The following is a 19,031-nucleotide window of genomic DNA, read 5'->3' as shown; positions in this document are numbered from 1 at the left end:
AACTTCGATTTGTTGAATAAATAGTTGAAGCTCACGTCGATTCCTAACAGTTCCACCCAATCTTTTATATAACGATAAAATGGTATTCTATTAATTGAACATCCATTTTCAAGAAAAAAACAACAAATTGAAAAAATAAATTTAAATGCTTTTATTAAAAATTCACTAGATAGTATCAAGTTTTAAATATTTATTTCAACATAAAATTATCTATAATACATTTTTTTCATAAATCATTCTGCGGGTTCGAAAGTATAATGAACTTTTCCTTCTTTCGGATATTGCCTGGGCATAACAGAATGAAACATTTTAACGTTTTCTAGGAGATAATAAATTCCGAAAGTACCGAACATTACTCCTAAAAACTGAGCCCACAAAAACCACATAGGACGTCTCAATTTCACGCTTACATCATATCTATCTTCTCTCAATAAATCATACTCCGCATGTAACTAAAAGTAATTTATACCAAACGATTAAATTAAAGTAAAAAATCACGAAATATTAAAATCCAACACATATTTTATTACTTAATACTCACAGTTTCGCCGAAATTCCTTTTCAATTCGGGGTTATCCCAAGGATAAAACGGATCTCTGGATTCAATTGATTGCATTGGTAGTTTGGGATAATCCCCGCATCCTTGCCCGTCATCTGGATAAGGTTCGTATTCAGATGGATGTAGTCCGTATTTTTCCGCTGCCGCTTGTCGTTCTTCTTCGGTTTGGGGATAAGGACCTGGTTTATAATCTTTATTCCAGTCTAAAAACATTACATAACTTAACCTTACATTTTCTTACGTACATTTAAAATAAACTTACGATTTCTGATAGCCGTGACTAAAATGGCATTGTTTTTCAACCACGCTTTGGGAGGTTTTAGAGATTTTATTAAGCTACTCATAGCTTTAAGAGATAGTTTTATAAAACTGTCAGATTGATGACAACAATTGAAATTGACAATAGTTGACAGTAGTTGCGTTCGGTAATGTTATTCGTGGAACAGTGCGATCATGGAGCGATTTCTATCACGTCATCATAAGTTGAACAGATTGATTGTGGTAATTGCAGAACGGACAAATTTGCAATCAACATAACCTTAGTGTGACTTTCAATCACTACCTTTTTCCAAGAGACTTTTATTAGGAGATTAGAAGTCAGCATTTGTTAAAAGTGGAAAAAACTAAAATTGTTGAGAAATTATACAGCTAGGTTACAGAAGACTTATTTCTTATGCCAGGAAAATAACATCTGAAAACTTCAATTAGGATTTTTGAAATTCACACTAAGGTTATGTTGATAACGAGTTCTGTAAAATCTTTGTTTGATGTGATGTTCTCACCGCGACCACAACGATTATTTCAGGTACCATGAACGCTTAGTGGAATGTACCCATAGTATTATTTATATTATTGATAATATTCCATCCAATAACCTATTCAAAATATCTGACAGTTTGATTTAAAAACAAATTGCTTAAAAGTACTACCATACAGTGATTGTTAATTCAGTTTCATGTAGTTCTTTTTTATTTATGTAATGAAATTAATGAACATTATTTGTAACCCTCAAAAGATCTAATCACGGTATTATCAAAATAATTGACTACCATAAAAAAAGAGAGTTGCGGGAGACAAATATATTTAAGTTGATAATGAACTTGTTCTTTAACTTCAGTGAGAAAGAACTTACCCATGAATGTAGAAACAATTTGTCTTTGTTTTTTTTTTTTCGGAACGTCACTGTTTGTCTTACTGACGGCTTTGACTTTTGTATTTACCGCTAAAAACGTAGACGTACAACGAAGTGTCAATGTCATGTCAAATGTCACTGAGTTTAAGGGATTTACCAATACATGTTTATTTATTAAATAATTATATTTGGTTACTTCGAGTAGTTATTTTGTTGTCCATACTGTTAAATTATTTTGCTCTTGTTATTTTGATGAAACAATATTGAAAATTTGTGCTCAGTGACGGCATCGAGTAATGGTGAAATTGGTCAATATAATAAAACAATATTTTACATTCAACTTTTATTTATTGCGCTAGAATGATTTCATTTCAATTAACGGTATATTTAATTATTTATTTTATAATAGATCAAACAAACATTAAAAAAATAGAAATAAATATCGAATTTATGGAAAGGTAAATATTCAAGTGTTTTTTTACCTCAAAAATTCACAATACTATTACTACAAGTATTATATATTGATTTTCTGTAATTATATAATTATTATTTATAAGAAAAAGTACGTTCAAAACGAACTAATATCATCCTAAGAACAATTGTTTAGATATAAGAATTTACACAATCACGAAATTCGTAAAAACAAATTTTAATTATTCAAAATTGATTTTTTTTAGTAAAAACACTTTTCAAATTACCTCTTCATAAGTAAATGAGACTAAAAAAAATATTTATTTGTACTACTTATCTGTTAAGAGATGGAAATGTTGAAACATGCTGACAATTATAAATTTCGTCGTCAGTTGCACCAGTTCATAAACAAAAGTGAAATAACCAATACGTTTAATCATAACAATTATGAATAACTAAAATTTATCTCCCTCGTATAACAATTCCGTTAAATCAAGTATTCAAAACATTTTTTTAAACGAATAATACAAATATGTATTATCATACCCCCACTAAGCTTACTATAAAGTTTTGAAAGCTGTCAACTTCAAAAAGTGGCCTTTTTAACCAAGACTATTAAGTTATTGTTATTAATGATTCAGTTACTATTCATTTATTTTTGATGACGGGTCGTAGTGTGCAACTGACCACAATTTTACAAAAGTATTGACATAGAAGTTGAAAAAATTTCCACTCCTATGCGTTAAATTTCAATTTGATGATAAATAATTCAACTAATAAATTGATATTAGCACGATCGGGAGCTTTATAATTAGTTAGTGGGATTCACAATTTGGCAACGATTGTTGTTGTCTCTCATCGACGAATAATGAGATTAGAAAGTGAATATTTGTGATGCCAAAACTGTGAAAACTGAAATATTAGTGAATTTTTTTTCAAAATCGATTTACACTGCAAGATTTTTTTACTACACTGTTGACACCTGTGTTGAATCGATCTAATAGTGACTCGATGATTTTTGTAGGTTATGTTTTATTTTATTTTTAATACATGTGAGTATTTATTTGGATATCAATGTTTACTTTTTGTTTTTTATTCAGTTTAATTATGAACAGATTCTTTTAAAAACATATAAAATATTCCAGTAGTTTTGTTTTATATTTCAAAAGTAACTGGAATTGTTATATGGATGAAAATTAAAGAAAAAGAAGAATCAAGATAAACGAAAATTTGACATTCATAAGATTCGGAGACTATTTGAAAAGTTTTTTGATTTTCGTATTCTTTGTTTATATATATCGGGTTCGGATGAAAAGTAATGTGAAAATTAAGAAAAAAATTATTTTCATATTTTAGATGTAACCGAAAAAGTTTCGATATTCTTTAGACTTTCAACATAGTCCGTTCATGTATATACCAGGGTCGGATGAGAAGTTTCCGAAAAAAATCTATTAGTGTAAAATAAAAAAAATCCAATTGTTCTAGCTTTTAAAAAGAATTTTATTTGAGTCTAAAAATTCACCTGGAAGGTTTTTTCTTTCAACAAATGGCACAAAACTTAATTTGGGATGTAAATCTTACGACAAATCAAAAAAAAAACTTAAACAAAAACACAACCGTCAATAATTTTTAAACAAATAAAAAAAAGTTAGCTAATATTTCAGCCATTAGGACCGCAATGAAACGTAACAAACGTTGACGGAAACATTTTTATAATATCCAACTGAAAAATTGCACAGAATTATAAAAAATGACGAAAAAACACACGATGAACATGTAATTGAAAGTATCCGGTACGAGGACACAACTTTCATCCCAAAAAAACGTCGATTTACCATTTAAATACGGAGGTATATTCATAAAGAATCCAGCGTATCGCCATTTTGATCTCGCCGTTAGCAGTGCCATTATTCAAAATGGCCGACTTGATTAAAAATTTCGTTAATTAACCTTGACGCCATTTTGATCTCGCTGTTAGTAATGTAATTATTTAAAATGGCCGATAATAAAGCTTAACGCCATTTTAAGCTCGCCGGTTGTGAAAAACAGAGTTTATTGTACGAAAATCCATCAATTTCCAAGTAAAAACACTTCAATTAATCTATTACCACAACACTTACACTTAAAACTACACTTTCTGGTCCTTCGAGCCTTATAAAACAGTTCATACCCGGCTCGAAGGACCAGAAAGTGTAATTTTAAGTGTAGGTGTAGTAAAAACTTTTTGGAACGTCCTCGTACCATGCATTCTTCAACGGTGTCGATTCAATCATATTTTTTTTCGATAAATCCAACGGGGAAATGGAGTAGTAATACGTTTCGAACTTTAAAAATATTTTTAAGGAATATTATATGAGAAAAAAATGTCAATAAAACGGTTAATTATTGAAATTCGAATATTTATAGCTGCCCCATTTCGATTTATTTTTTTTTTTTGGATAAAAAAATAAACTATAAGAAAAAGAACAAAAAAAATAATGCTGAATATTTTTTTAATAAGAGCTAAAGTGAGGTAATAATTTCGATTAATTTATTTTTACTATAGTTAAGTCCTATTTTATTACAAGTTTTTTTGTTGTTGTAATTCCTAATTAAAACAAGAGCTTTCACGTTTTTTTTTTCTTTTTTTCGATACCTGAATCGTTTAAATAATAATAATAATTAAAAAAAAAAAAAATAAGAGAGAGAAAATAAAATCACGTACACGCCTGTTGTTAGTGCGCTAATATATCGAATCGCAAAAGAATGACATACGACACTGTTTTATAATCCCATCACATGTCAAAAATGACATTTTTTTGTTCTTTAGGAAGCAGAAGTTAACCAAGCGGAAAAAATTTCCTCTATGGCGATTGTAACTTTTATTTTTTTGAATCAGCTTCGATTTATAAGAGTTACTACATCTTAAAAGACGTAAAACAAATAAAAAACGATATTAGGTATATTAAATTCACAAAATTTGATGTCGTAACGTCCTATAAACCGTGTTTGTCTCATAACAAGTCTCATTGTAACCGTAACTTTTATTTATGTCCGTTAGTTACAATCTATAAGAGTTACGGCTACTGTTCCAACTTCTATTCCTATCGAAATGCAAAATTGATCTGGAGGGGATGTTAGAATTAGAAAAATTTTCATTATAAACACAAGTTTTGTCCTTTAAAGAGCCTTATCGGTGTATTAATACTGAACGGATGATGCAACTCTTATTTTTGTCCGTTAGTTACAATTTATAAGAGTTACGGTTACTGTTAAGAGACCAAAACCGATAAAATATACAAAAGATTATCAAAATGTAGAGCCATGTTGTTCTAAAATCCTTATTTGCCTTATAAAAAGTTTCATTGGACCAAAAAAGGAGTGTAACTCTTATTTTTCCCTTAAAGTTTCAACTTGCCAAGTTTTTGTTCGAATTGAAGAGTGAAATTAGCCTGGAAAACGTCAGAATTAGAAAAATGTTCATTACAAACACAAGTTTTGTCCTTTAAAGAGCCTTATTGGTGTATCAACACCGATTGGATGATGTAACTCTTATTTTTATCCGTTAGTTACAATTTGTAAGAGTTACGGTTACTGTTAAGAGACCAAAACCGATAAAATATACAAAAGATTATCAAAATGTAGAGCCATGTTGTTCTAAAATCCTTATTTGCCTTATAAAAAGTTTCATTGGACCAAAAAAGGAGTGTAACTCTTATTTTTCCCTTAAAGTTTCAACTTGCCAAGTTTTTGTTCGAATTGAAGAGTGAAATTAGCCTGGAAAACGTCAGAATTAGAAAAATGTTCATTACAAACACAAGTTTTGTCCTTTAAAGAGCCTTATTGGTGTATCAACACCGATTGGATGATGTAACTCTTATTTTTATCCGTTAGTTACAATTTGTAAGAGTTACGGTTACTGTTAAGAGACCAAAACCGATAAAATATACAAAAGATTATCAAAATGTAGAGCCATGTTGTTCTAAAATCCTTATTTGCCTTATAAAAAGTTTCATTGGACCAAAAAAGGAGTGTAACTCTTATTTTTCCCTTAAAGTTTCAACTTGCTAAGTTTTTGTTCGAATTGAAGAGTGAAATTAGCCTGGAAAACGTCAGAATTAGAAAAATGTTCATTATAAACACAAGTTTTGTCCTTTAAAGAGCCTTATTGGTGTATCAACACCGATTGGATGATGTAACTCTTATTTTTGTCCGTTAGTTACAATTTATAAGAGTTACGGTTACTGTTAAGAGACCAAAACCGATAAAATATATAAAAGATTATCAAAATGTAGAGCCATGTTGTTCTAAAATCCTTATTTGCCTTATAAAAAGTTTCATTGGACCAAAAAAGGAGTGTAACTCTTATTTTTCCCTTAAAGTTTCAACTTGCCAAGTTTTTGTTCGAATTGAAAAGTGAAATTAGCCTGGAAAACGTCAGAATTAGAAAAATTTTCATTATAAACACAAGTTTTGTCCTTTAAAGAGTCTTATTGGTGTATCAACACCGATTGGATGATGTAACTCTTATTTTTATCCGTTAGTTACAATTTGTAAGAGTTACAGTCACCGTTAACAGACCAAAACCGATAAAATATATAAAAGATTATCAAAATGTAGAGCCATATTGTTCTAAAATCCTTATTTGCTTTATAAAAACTCTTATTGGAACAAAAAAGGAGTGTAACTCTTATTTTTCCCTTAAAGTTTCAACTTGCCAAGTTTTTGTTCGAATTGAAAAGTGAAATTAGCCTGGAAAACGTCAGAATTAGAAAAATTTTCATTATAAACACAAGTTTTGTCCTTTAAAGAGTCTTATTGGTGTATCAACACCGATTGGATGATGTAACTCTTATTTTTATCCGTTAGTTACAATTTGTAAGAGTTACAGTCACCGTTAACAGACCAAAACCGATAAAATATATAAAAGATTATCAAAATGTAGAGCCATATTGTTCTATAATCCTTATTTGCTTTATAAAAACTCTTATTGGACCAAAAAAGGGGTGTAACTCTTATTTTTCCCTTAAAGTTTCAACTTGCCAAGTTTTTGTTCGAATTGAAGAGTGAAATTAGCCTGGAAAACGTCAGAATTAGAAAAATTTTCATTATAAACTCAAGTTTTGTCCTTTAAAGAGCCTTATTGGTGTATCAACACCGATTGGATGATGTAACTCTTATTTTTATCCGTTAGTTACAATTTGTAAGAGTTACAGTCACCGTTAACAGACCAAAACCGATAAAATATATAAAAGATTATCAAAATGTAGAGCCATATTGTTCTATAATCCTTATTTGCTTTATAAAAACTCTTATTGGACCAAAAAAGGGGTGTAACTCTTATTTTTCCCTTAAAGTTTCAACTTGCTAAGTTTTTGTTCGAATTGAAGAGTGAAATTAGCCTGGAAAACGTCAGAATTAGAAAAATGTTCATTATAAACTCAAGTTTTGTCCTTTAAAGAGCCTTATTGGTGTATCAACACCGATTGGATGATGTAACTCTTATTTTTATCCGTTAGTTACAATTTGTAAGAGTTACAGTCACCGTTAACAGACCAAAACCGATAAAATATATAAAAGATTATCAAAATGTAGAGCCATGTTGTTCTAAAATCCTTATTTGCTTTATAAAAACTCTTATTGGAACAAAAAAGGAGTGTAACTCTTATTTTTCCCTTAAAGTTTCAACTTGCCAAGTTTTTGTTCGAATTGAAAAGTGAAATTAGCCTGGAAAACGTCAGAATTAGAAAAATTTTCATTATAAACACAAGTTTTGTCCTTTAAAGAGCCTTATTGGTGTATCAACACCGATTGGATGATGTAACTCTTATTTTTATCCGTTAGTTACAATTTGTAAGAGTTACAGTCACCGTTAAGAGACCAAAACCGATAAAATATACAAAAGATTATCAAAATGTAGAGCCATATTGTTCTATAATCCTTATTTGCTTTATAAAAACTCTTATTGGAACAAAAAAGGGTTGTAACTCTTATTTTTCTCTTAAAGTTTCAACTTGCTAAGGTTTTGTTCGAATTGAAGAGTGAAATTAGCCTGGAAAACGTCAGAATTAGAAAAATTTTCATTATAAACACAAGTTTTGTCCTTTAAAGAGTCTTATCGGTGTATTAATACTGAACGGATGATGTAACTCTTATTTTTATCCGTTAGTTACAATTTATAAGAGTTACAGCTTCCACTTTGCAAAAATTGTGCCAAATATCAAAAATTTCGTTTCATTCTTTTGCGACCGACCAAACAACTTTTTTCTGACCTATTAACTAAGGACTAGATTTAAAAAAAAAAAACCCATCGGGGCATCCGTCCGTCAAAAATAAAATATAACAATTTCGTTTTTCTTCTTCTTTTTTTTTAACCCCTAATCGCTCGCCCGAGCATTTCCTACCAAAAAGTATACCCCCCCTCGGATCCGCCCGCCAGGAAAGTATTTTTCTTCTGTCCTAACGCCACCTGGTGACCGGCCATCGCGGCCAATTGCGCCGCCGACGGGGGAACGCCCGGCGGAGCCGGGGGAAGTACCTGTTGAGCTATACCGTCGAATCGAGCGCCGGCGTCGTACCCGTTCTACAAATTAAATTAAATTTTTTTTTATTACAACGGCATTTATACACAGGGCGATCTACTTACGGGTATCATAATGGTCGGCCTCAATTGTGCGGGTTGCATGGCGTACGAGTAAGCGCCTAACGATGGGTAATACTGCATCGGGGCGTAGGTCGGGTAACCTAAATACGTCGGGTAACCGGCGGCGTACATCGCGCCGGGGGGGTACATCTGAAATAATTAAAAACAAATATAACACCGTCCATCGTATAGACCCGATTTGTATCCCTCGAGGGTTACTTACGTGTTGTCCGACGATTGCCGCCGGATGAGTTAGAGCTTGATCGTAGGTAGGAGGAGGACCTTGAGGATAAATCTGAGTCTGTCCGGGAATCACGTAGGGATTACCTCCCGGTATACCGGGCATTACTGAAATACATAAATTACCGCCGTTTATTTTTATTGTTATTTTATAATATATCGGAACGTACCTCCGTACGGTTGCGACGTAGGCATTGGGGGATTGGCTTGCGGCGGCGGTTGCGGAGTAAAAGACGGTCCACTCGATTGTGGGGGACCGGCGCCACCGATAGCTGCAAATTTAATAAAAATTTCGTGGGTTTATATACAATTTATACACGGAATAAAGTGAGATGCAAAACCAAAATCAAAAAAATTGTTACGGTTAAGTGGAATTAGATCAAAAAAAAAAAAACTTATTTCGAACGTTGTATGTCATCGCACAGGATATCCCACTTATTTTTTTTTCCAAGATCCGTTGAACCAAAGTGTCTGGAGGTACCCCAGAAGGATGGGAAATAGTTTAGCCCAAAATTTGGCACAATAAATCGTTCAAAACGAACTCATCGAAAGTCTAGATTGACACTAAGCTCCCCCAGAGCAGTCAAAACTACTTCCGAAGTGTCTGGAGGTACCTCAGGAGGATGGGAAATAGTTAAGCCCAAAATTTGGCGCAATAAATCGTTCAAAACGAACTCATCGAAAGTCTAGATTGACACTAAGCTCCCCCAGAGCAGTCAAAACTACTTCCGAAGTGTCTGAAGGTACTCCAGGAGGAAAGGAAATTTTTTTGCAAGTTCTTTGCCTCAAAATCCAACAACTCTGCAACCACTGTACTGTCCGAGGGTACCGTGGAAGGTATGAGGTACCCTTGGACTCTTCGAAGGTAGTTTTGACGGAGATTTGGGGTTTAGTGCCCATTGAGATTTAATCAGCTTGCTTAAGAAGCATAAAAAATCCAAAAAAACATAATTAAACGTAGATAGAAGAGGTCTGTATCTGATAATTAGTTACAAAAAGGATTCCTCCAACTGTTTATAAATAATAATGAAAATAGGGGATCGAATATTAAATTTCGGTAGTGGAATTTGCTAATTTCGTACTTATTATTATTTAAAATAGACATAAGTACCGTAACCAATGGTAATTACGTCATAAATTTACGCCATAATGTCGAAATATGTTATTGACAATTAAAGTTATTTTAAGAATAGCCCCCGTATACTACAGATTTGTTATCTGTGATTATTTTTCGATAAAATATTAGCTACAAACACAATTTTCATTCATAGAACGAATTCGATAGAGAGGGAGAGAAAATTCCACTATGTAAATAAAAGTTACAACATGGCGTCGAATTCATGACGTCATAACTACTGGTTAGAACTAGTTTTAACCAAAAAAAATGTGGAACACCCTGTGGAAAGTTATCGTGAATTAATTTTTTTATGAATATAAACAGTTACCTAAAATATATATATAAATAAGTAAAAACGTCCTAAATATACATTAATGATGACAATAATGTTCTTATTTATATTCATGTTATTTAGGGGGTTGAAAAACTAGATTTATAATTAATTACGTGCAAAGATTTATTTAGCTTATTCAATATTTTCGTTAAAATGTTCATTTCTCGTGGAAAATTTAAAGCAAAATAAATCTTTAAAAAAAAAACATGCAAAATAAAATAAAATTATATATTTCAGTTACTTAGTGTTTTTTTTTTTAATCGAATTTTAGACTTCACTGTATACCCCGATAAAAACTAATTAAATTCAACCGAGAAAATTGAAAATCTCAATATTGTAGACCGGTTTTAGAGTTTTTAGAACTCATCAGCATAACGTACTCTTTTTCTATTACATTGTTTTAGTTCTAATGGGCAAAAAACCGTTTAATTGATTTGAAATATTCCTATCGTTCGATTTAAAACATTATTTTCATAAAAGTACCACGTTCTGTCAAATTCTTCTTATTTACTAAGAATAATATTTTTGTTCTTGACGTTTGACATTTCAAACGGCTGATTTGGCAGTACGCCATTTTATATGGAGGGCTTTTTGCGAACAAACGAATTGAATTTGTCTTCCAGCAAATATGGCCGCCGATGACGATTTTTTTTGATAAAATATTGATACTCGATTCATATCTACCAGATACTTTTCATTACACGTTGTATAATTCGTAAATGAAATATATTCTTCCTTATTTAAATAAATAAATAAACATGCTAAGGAAATTTTCCATAATTATAAAATCAGATCTTGTTTTTAATTTTTAAATACAGAGTGATTGAATTAAATAATAAATACGAGTTTCGAAATAATTCAACTATGACATGAAACGTCTTTGGCAAGGTCTGATTTTCAATTTATTTTTGGGAATCGGAACTAAAAATAATAAAAAAATAAATATTCGAAATAAACCGAAGGAAACATAAAAAAATATACCGATATTGTTTACGTATTATTATTTACTGTAAATAAAATGAACGAAAAAAAAATTTCATGCTTTATACTGTACTACACATGCAACATACGAGTGGTACACAACAATTCCTATAAATATATTTTTTAAATACTTTTTTCTCCACCAAAGTATAAAGTATTCAATAAATCTGCCACTTCATACCTTTACAAAGATATTTTTACTAAAAACTGATTTCCAATGTAAAATATGTCAATAATAGGGGCTTTCGTAACTAAAATGGAATACTAACAGTATAATACGACACTATTGATAAAGACTTAACAGTCAAATAAAATGTGGTAATATTAATAGTATTCATGATTAAAATGGCCTCCAATTGAAATATTTCAATAATATTAAAAACGATTGCCAACGTAAAAAGTAAAAAGTGTTTCTAAAATTTATTATCAAAACGAGGGTACTCTTATTGAGTGGTAATTAAATCAAACCTAAAAATTTAAATAATAATGGCAGAACATTAAGAAGGCCTGTTTTTTCCCCAGATATAATTCCTAGTGAGTTTTGTGTACGTATTTAAAAAATAAATTCATGAATATTTACGTTTTTTAAAACTTTTTGTAATAAGAAAAATCTAAAACCGTTGTGAACACTCGTTTTATGTATTTTTTATGGTGATTTAGAAATTTGAAATGTCACAATTAAAAAAAAATAATCATAAAGTCAAAACTGTTTTGATAAATGTCAGTTAAATCAATAGAAAATGATTTTCACGTAATTCGGGGTTAATCAAATTTCAAAATCAACATTGATCATATAAATGGTTATATCTAGTGAGGGGGGGTTACTTAATCTAAAGGAGTCACATATTAGTAATAATAAATAGTTAAAAACGTTATAAATTACAAAAAAATCCCGGCGACCAGTGGTGTTGCAACATTATTCTGTACCTATCAAACGTATAACTGTCAAAATTAACGTTTTTTACTCTGAAATGATTGAAATTTCTCCCACAATCGATAGGTACAGATAAATCAAGGGTATAATATTAGAGACGTAGAGGTGCTGCAGCAGAATAGCCAACATTGTAGCAAACACCGGTGAAATCCAGTAGGGTTTACCTCTCTACTCCCACACATAGTTAAAAAAAATATGTAACAATTAATATTTTTTTTATTTTTCAACAAACAAAATTGTAGTGCCGTGTATACCGAATTTTTCATAATTTGTGTTCGCAATGTTGCCCATAGTTGTATTTTATCACAAAAAATTAAAAAACAAAACAAATTAAAGTGTTTTTCCTTCAGTAGGAGTGAAATGATTAACATAAGCTAGAATTGCGAAAATGTGTAACATGCTTGGAAAAAAGTTATACCCCTTTTCTCAGTGTATTTGAAAATATATTGTTACATATTTTTTTGTATTTCATGCAGTGAATTATAGACCATAAAAGTCTAATTGTTGAACCATTGATATTTTTTTACATCTTCAGCTACAGTAACTGTTGTAACTTCCACATTCATTTGGTTATAATAATAAAATGTTATAATACTCACGTTCAAAAATTAACATGAAATCAATTTTCAAAACAATTAAAAGAAGTTGAGCGTTGGCAAATTAGAAATTCTAAACAAACACTCTTTCTGCACTGATTTTTCACAATATTATAAGGAGGCTAAAAAGGTTAATCTTCTTTCCTCTCTTCTCTTGGCCTTTTCCTATATAATTACAAGTTATATAATTCAAGAGTGCTCTTAAGAATCGAATAACAACTCTGAATTGATCTCTATGACAGGAAGGAAACGAGAAGTTGACAGAAGGAGGTATATAAATTAGGAAAAACGTCAAAATTTCGAGTCTGAAGTTATAGATATTTTTTAATAAATATGTGTTTATATTAATATAATGCAAACAATTTTTTTTAAATTTCAACAAATAATCCTAATTTAAAATGGTTAGTATCAAATTGAGGTTAATTATAAGATAAAAATGATTCAGTCCAGAATTGTCCCTTTTGCAATTTCCCACAGACTGGGAGAAACTTCAAAATTAAAAAAAAAATCAAAATACTAAATTAAAATTAGTTCATGAAAAATCCATTAATTATTAAATAATTTCCTTTACAACAATATTTGATAGAAAGATAGATGTAACAAGAAAAACACATATAAAAGTAGAATTTCGGATATTTGGTAATTAATTTATTGTTAAAATCATACTTTTTATTAATTCGGGAAGTTTTTATCGAGAAAAAAAAAACTTTTTATAAGTTAGAACTCAATCAATTATCTTGGTGACAATATATAGTTATTTAAATAGAAAATCACGATAAATGTTGTGTAAGTTTGAACATCTGTTCAGATTACGCATAATAAAATGATATTTAACAAATGAATGTGGATTGTTACAATCCCCAATCAAAAAGTCTAGTGAAGTAATCGTTGAGCAGGTATGAATACCAACAAGCAAATCAGCCACTGTATAAACACATGAAAATATAATATGTACTGTTTTTTTTCGGGATCCACGTCCGGGGGTGATCAGCTCATCTTCCTGTGCAGTTGAAGCTGGAAGTAACATACTTTCATGATCATCTCGTTTCCTAAATTTATAATATTACATATTAAATTTCCCTAATTCCTATTACTGCAGTGGATAAACTAGGGCAAGGCTATCACAGGATGGAATGAGTTAGAAACATATACTTATGTAGGTTACCCGTTGAAGAGACAGAGATAACCTTAGTGTCAGTATTGATTTAAACATCCTGCATAATTATGCAATTTTTATCAGATTCTCTGCCTCTACGTATACTTAATTTTCGCCTATTCGGAAAGTGGTGTTAGTTAAAATAATATTAAGACAAATATACCACGGTTTTTATAGTAATTTTACGCGAGTTACCACCTATCCTCCATCTTTATACGTTTGTCTGAAATCACTTACCTTTTTTGTCGGACATTATTTTGTAAAGGTTACTTTGACGATATTAACACAAAATAACGAGAAACACTTTGTTGAATTGTGAAAACAATTTACACTAAAACTCGCCAGAAAACCTCACAAACAAAAGTCAAATAATTCTGATAAATTAGAGAAAGAAAGCACATCGACCTTAGAAATGACACTGCAAGAGATCGTGCACGTGAGAGAGACGGATTTATACGGCAAAGCATGAAAACCATTTCTTCCTTTTGTGCGCCAACAGGATTGCGTGGACTCGATTCTCATTTGCAAGAGTTAATACGACCTACCTATGTTGCCGATTATTCAATTTTATCCTTAATACAAAGAAAATTTCACAGTAATCCTTGAAACATTTTTAAATAGATATCAAGGTTTATTTATGTTCTATAAAATTTAATAATAGTTTCCGTCTAATTTGAATACCACTAAAATATATTTCAATCCGATTGATGAAAAAATGAAATATAAATTGACATACAGGTCAATGTACGTAGGATATATGGATTACGTCGACAATGATGTAAAATTTAATTCTACATCCTAAAATAAAGTTTAAAATCTATAATTTCAATCAGCACATGAGATTTTATAAGAATCGTGTTGATTAACAACAAATGAAATTTAATTTTAAACTATTTGATATCAGTACAAAATTAAATTTGTTTCGTATTATTGATAAAAGTAATATTTTTGTAGCGAATTAATGCTGGTTTTTTCTTAAATTACAATTAACAGTATTTATTGTAATCTAATCGATAGCCAGAAATTACTTTTAACAAAATAAATAATCATTTTGAATTGTCCATTAAATATTTTGTATGAATAACTCATATGAAATTCTTTACAATGCCAATTTTTTCATTTTTAGAAAGAATAAACAAAAGTGGATATATACTAAGTAATTTAAACGTAGTACTAATGTATATATTTCCATATACAAATTAATCTGTGGCAAATTATAAAAAAATAACTTCGTTTGTCCTACAAGATAGGCAACCAACATTATTTCTAAATAACACAAGTCAATGGCCGTATTTTGAATTTTACGTTTTTACTTTGTTTTTAATAATAATTTTCTAATTAATGAACAATGAATATTGTATTTTATATTTGTATATACTTCTTCCGATGTAATTTTTATGGTCTAGACCAAAAATACACGATTTATGGCTCAACAGAGTTTTAATTATTTGAGAAATGACGTCATTTTGACAGTTCGTTAGATTCCCTTATTAAGAGATGAATTACTTAACCTAACTTCCAGTAAGGTGACATATATACGTTGAATACTTTTAGTTTACTTGATTCAGTAAAAGAATTTTTCAATTTACCATTAAGCGATTATATATTTTTTCCATTTTTTAACAAATTTTCAATCTTTTCTACTCATTTGCATCATATTTTTGTGATAAAATAAGCATTGTTTCATTTCTACTGTCTGTATACCCTATTCGTTTCAGAACGATCTTTTTGATTTTTCTTCTTCTTTTTTTAATACGTTTCTTATTGACACTTTCAATAAAGTGACGTATGTCAATAGAACGTTGCAAACTTCATTGTTTTTAATAAGGATAGTGAAAGGAAGGAAAAATAAAACAAAACAATATATGATAAACTAATTTAATGCTGAATATTTTCTTTACAAACAATAACACTAGGCGGGTATTTTATCCATAAAGTGAGGTTGTCCGTTGTTGTCTCTTCTGCGCGTCAATATTTGACATCCGGTTTCGTTGACTAACAGAGTTTGTTCGAATTGGGCGGACCATTGACCGTCGGCGGTAACGGCCGTCCACTTATCCGGCCATATTTCATCTCTCCACGTTCCCTCCGATATCATCGGCTCGATGGTGAAACAATGACCAGGTTTCATCACTCCGACGGCTCGATTTTCTTTAAAAACAAATTCGATAAATAAAATTGAAACGTTCACCGAAAAAAATGTTTCTTACTAGCGTAGTGAGGCACGTTCGGGGTCGTGTGAAATAATCTGTGTATACCGTGACCGCAATAACTTCTTACCACTGAATATCCATTAGCTTGGGCGTGCTTCTGTATTACGTTACCAATTTCTCGGTATTTTTCACCCGGTTTCACTATTTCTATTGCTTTCGTTAAGCATTCGTGGGTGACCTTTCGATAAAATTAAATTATAATACAATTAAATTCGATTTTTTATCAAATAAAAAGTATGATACAAAATGGCGCTACTTTAATGACCCTTAAACTCAAGAAAAAATGTAATCTAGTCTTTATAAAACGAATTTTTTCAAAATTGAACCTATTGAAGCCAATTTTTGACAAAATTAATCTAATGAGAACGAATTTACTTGAAATTAAACCCCTTAAAGCCAACTTTTGACCAAATTAATCTTTAAAAAACGGATTTTTTCAAAAGTGAACCCAATAAAACCATTTTTTAACAGACTTGATCTCACCGGCCAAATTAACCTTCGAAAAACCAATTCACGTGAAATTAAACCTATTAAAGCCAATTCTCCACCAAAAGGAATTGTGCAAATTAAATTTTTAATCAAATAGAACTCATAAAAGACAATTTCTCACCAAATCAATCTTACAAAAACCTTTTTTCACAAACTATAATTTTGAAAAGCTGAAAATTATATAATTTTAGAAGCGATTACAATTAAATCTAACCTTCACTAAATTCTTGTGTTTTTCACTGACATTTCCAACAAAGAAAGTCTCATTCAAATCACCATGGAATCCCCTGTGGTACACGGTAACATCAACATTACACAGATCTCCATCTTGTAGTTGTCTAATATCAGGAATACCGTGACAAATCACTTCGTTGACGGACGTACAGCACGAAGCTGGAAACTCGTAGTAATTGAGGGGAGAAGGGTAACATTCTCTTTCTATACAAGCTTCGTGTACAATCCTGTCAATTTCGTCCGTAGTAACCCCTACATCACATACTCTTGCAGCCTCATCTAGAACTTCTCTACCCAATTTCCCGGCTACTTTCATCCCTTAAATTCATCATAAATCATTCTGTAAACTCATCAAATTTTATTATCCTTACCTTCAATTTCCTCGTCGTCTAGTATTTTTATGACCCCGGAACCCTTAACTGCTTGTTCACTTAATGGGAAACCTTGGGGATGATCTGCATAATCAGGCCTTTGGATATGGGGTGGTACGGTTCTTTTATTAGTCTGAGGGAAAGGCCTTAACTTACCTGTAAATGTATAGTTTGGCCACGGATTGTAAGCAGTATCTTTTTTTCCATCTATATTTTCTCCTTCTGTGAATTTGATATTTAAATTATTATACACTAGAGAAGCATAAATTGATACTATATTTTATAACCTAGCATTATGAATGAAAAACGTTGAATGATGATGATAATAAACTTACTTATGTGATTAAATAATAAGTAAAAATATTTTAACATGATATGACATGCATGAATGTTACATACCTAACCTTACTTACTAGCTAAAGAATGAATGATCTTGTGAGTTTTCCAGTTATTTTTGAAACAATCTTGGGAACAGAAAAATGATCCCGTAATTCCTAACTTTATACAAGTAGGACATTGCAATTTGGCAGGATTCGAACAACCTTCAGTTTCACATTGCCCCATACCTGCCATTTTTAAGAACGTTACTAACTTCACTTATGTCAAAGAGAACTACATTCGAGTGCGTTCCATTTAACCTCAGAATGCACATATATTCACAATATTTAAAATTATTTCGGATTCGGAGAAGGAAATCTTGAGTGAGTTGCAATTTAGCAGAGTTCAAACTTCTTTCATTTTAATTCACCTAAATCTGACATTTTTGAAGTTCGTTACTAACTTCATTGACAGAGACAACTATTTTTTGAGTACGTTCCATTTAACTTAGAATTCCTGATATTGTAAAATATTTTCGTATGTTAAAAGATGGATTCTGATTTTTAAGTAATTTCCATATTTTCTTTATCATTTGGCGTAAGAACGTTTGAAAATTATTTATTACAAAATCATTCTCTATGTGACACTTTCGCCATCTATTATTTGATAGTTTAATTATAATATACCAGTGTGAAGCAAGAGATTTTTGAAATTTTATTAAATAATAATTAAAAAATTGAAATAGCAAATCAAAAAATATACCTTAGATACATGTAACTGATGTATTTTTATGAACTTACAATTTGTTTTTAGAAATTTTAGCTATCTACCGGCGGACAGCCTTGATATGTCAGAAATTCAAATTATTTTATAGATTTCTGTAGATGCTATTCAATCTATGAAACAATGCTGCCATATTTATATCAAAGTTGAGTTTCTAATATTCTTAAAGTAATAAAAACTGTTCTAGTTTCTATTATTTTTTTGAACATTTCGCATTATTTTTAGATTATTTGAGTAAGATAACGATTTATCAAAATATTCATTCTATAAGAACATCTATAATTGTCTCCAAATCAATACGTCCATTCCATCACGAAGAACTATATAGGCAACACTGTAAAGTGTAAACGAGGTAACTAAATTGTTTAACAAAAACAGTAACTAATTGAATAACAAGTGTTAATGTAAGTTCTAAAATAACGAAACTATTGTAAAATAATTTCCACAATATTTATTACTTATTTGAATAAATTTTTATTAAAAGAAAGCTTGAAACGTTGATCCACTTTTAACTTCTTCTTTTTTATTCAATAACGATTGT

General features: G+C 30.4%; 3 protein-coding genes across 4 annotated transcripts; all 3 read right to left on the bottom strand.

Annotated features, from left to right (window-relative positions):
- Positions 1-175: 175 nt before the first annotated feature.
- Positions 176-987, bottom strand: LOC130893349 (NADH dehydrogenase [ubiquinone] 1 beta subcomplex subunit 8, mitochondrial). The gene is made up of 3 exons (XM_057799365.1): positions 822-987; positions 542-762; positions 176-452 (listed from the first exon to the last, which is right to left on the bottom strand). The coding sequence occupies exons 1-3, from the start codon at positions 901-903 to the stop codon at positions 234-236; spliced, it is 522 nt and encodes a 173-aa protein (XP_057655348.1). The 5' UTR covers positions 904-987; the 3' UTR covers positions 176-233.
- Positions 988-2,019: 1,032 nt separating this feature from the next.
- Positions 2,020-14,572, bottom strand: LOC130892652 (DAZ-associated protein 2). Of its 2 annotated transcripts, XM_057798173.1 has the most exons (6): positions 14,320-14,537; positions 13,882-13,975; positions 9,135-9,236; positions 8,948-9,072; positions 8,728-8,874; positions 2,020-8,664 (listed from the first exon to the last, which is right to left on the bottom strand). In XM_057798173.1, the coding sequence occupies exons 3-6, from the start codon at positions 9,157-9,159 to the stop codon at positions 8,482-8,484; spliced, it is 480 nt and encodes a 159-aa protein (XP_057654156.1). In that variant the 5' UTR covers positions 9,160-9,236; positions 13,882-13,975; positions 14,320-14,537; the 3' UTR covers positions 2,020-8,481. The 2 variants fall into 2 exon arrangements, with proteins under 2 accessions (XP_057654156.1, XP_057654155.1); XM_057798172.1 differs by lacking the exon at positions 13,882-13,975 and having other exon boundaries at positions 14,320-14,572.
- Positions 14,573-15,946: 1,374 nt separating this feature from the next.
- Positions 15,947-18,110, bottom strand: LOC130892355 (methionine aminopeptidase 1). Its single transcript, XM_057797745.1, has 5 exons — positions 17,803-18,110; positions 17,390-17,611; positions 16,999-17,336; positions 16,293-16,473; positions 15,947-16,233 (listed from the first exon to the last, which is right to left on the bottom strand). Exons 1-5 carry the CDS (start codon positions 17,960-17,962, stop codon positions 15,995-15,997), a joined length of 1,140 nt encoding a protein of 379 aa, XP_057653728.1. The 5' UTR covers positions 17,963-18,110; the 3' UTR covers positions 15,947-15,994.
- Positions 18,111-19,031: the final 921 nt, after the last annotated feature.

The sequence above is a fragment of the Diorhabda carinulata genome, chromosome 4 (genome assembly GCF_026250575.1).
Source record: "Diorhabda carinulata isolate Delta chromosome 4, icDioCari1.1, whole genome shotgun sequence".
NCBI classification, from domain to species: domain Eukaryota; kingdom Metazoa; phylum Arthropoda; class Insecta; order Coleoptera; family Chrysomelidae; genus Diorhabda; species Diorhabda carinulata.
Note: the sequence above shows the minus strand (reverse complement) of the source record. Positions and strands in the feature narration are given on the sequence as shown.

What these genes read in the sequence shown, in the direction of transcription:
- LOC130892652 (XM_057798172.1), bottom strand. An exon ending in TACGTCGCAACCGTACGGAG is followed by an intron (nt 9,073 to 9,134) that starts GTACGTTCCGAT and finishes TATGTATTTCAG; the next exon opens with TAATGCCCGGTATACCGGGA. An exon ending in CGGCAATCGTCGGACAACAC is followed by an intron (nt 8,875 to 8,947) that starts GTAAGTAACCCT and finishes TAATTATTTCAG; the next exon opens with ATGTACCCCCCCGGCGCGAT.
- LOC130893349 (XM_057799365.1), bottom strand. Translation starts at nt 903, where the DNA reads ATGAGTAGCTTAATAAAATCTCTAAAACCTCCCAAAGCGTGGTTGAAA. An exon ending in AGTCACGGCTATCAGAAATC is followed by an intron (nt 763 to 821) that starts GTAAGTTTATTT and finishes TAATGTTTTTAG; the next exon opens with ACTGGAATAAAGATTATAAA. An exon ending in AAAGGAATTTCGGCGAAACT is followed by an intron (nt 453 to 541) that starts GTGAGTATTAAG and finishes AATTACTTTTAG; the next exon opens with TTACATGCGGAGTATGATTT.
- LOC130892355 (XM_057797745.1), bottom strand. Translation starts at nt 17,962, where the DNA reads ATGGCAGGTATGGGGCAATGTGAAACTGAAGGTTGTTCGAATCCTGCC. An exon ending in AGACGACGAGGAAATTGAAG is followed by an intron (nt 17,337 to 17,389) that starts GTAAGGATAATA and finishes GATGAATTTAAG; the next exon opens with GGATGAAAGTAGCCGGGAAA. An exon ending in AACACAAGAATTTAGTGAAG is followed by an intron (nt 16,474 to 16,998) that starts GTTAGATTTAAT and finishes TTTTATCGAAAG; the next exon opens with GTCACCCACGAATGCTTAAC.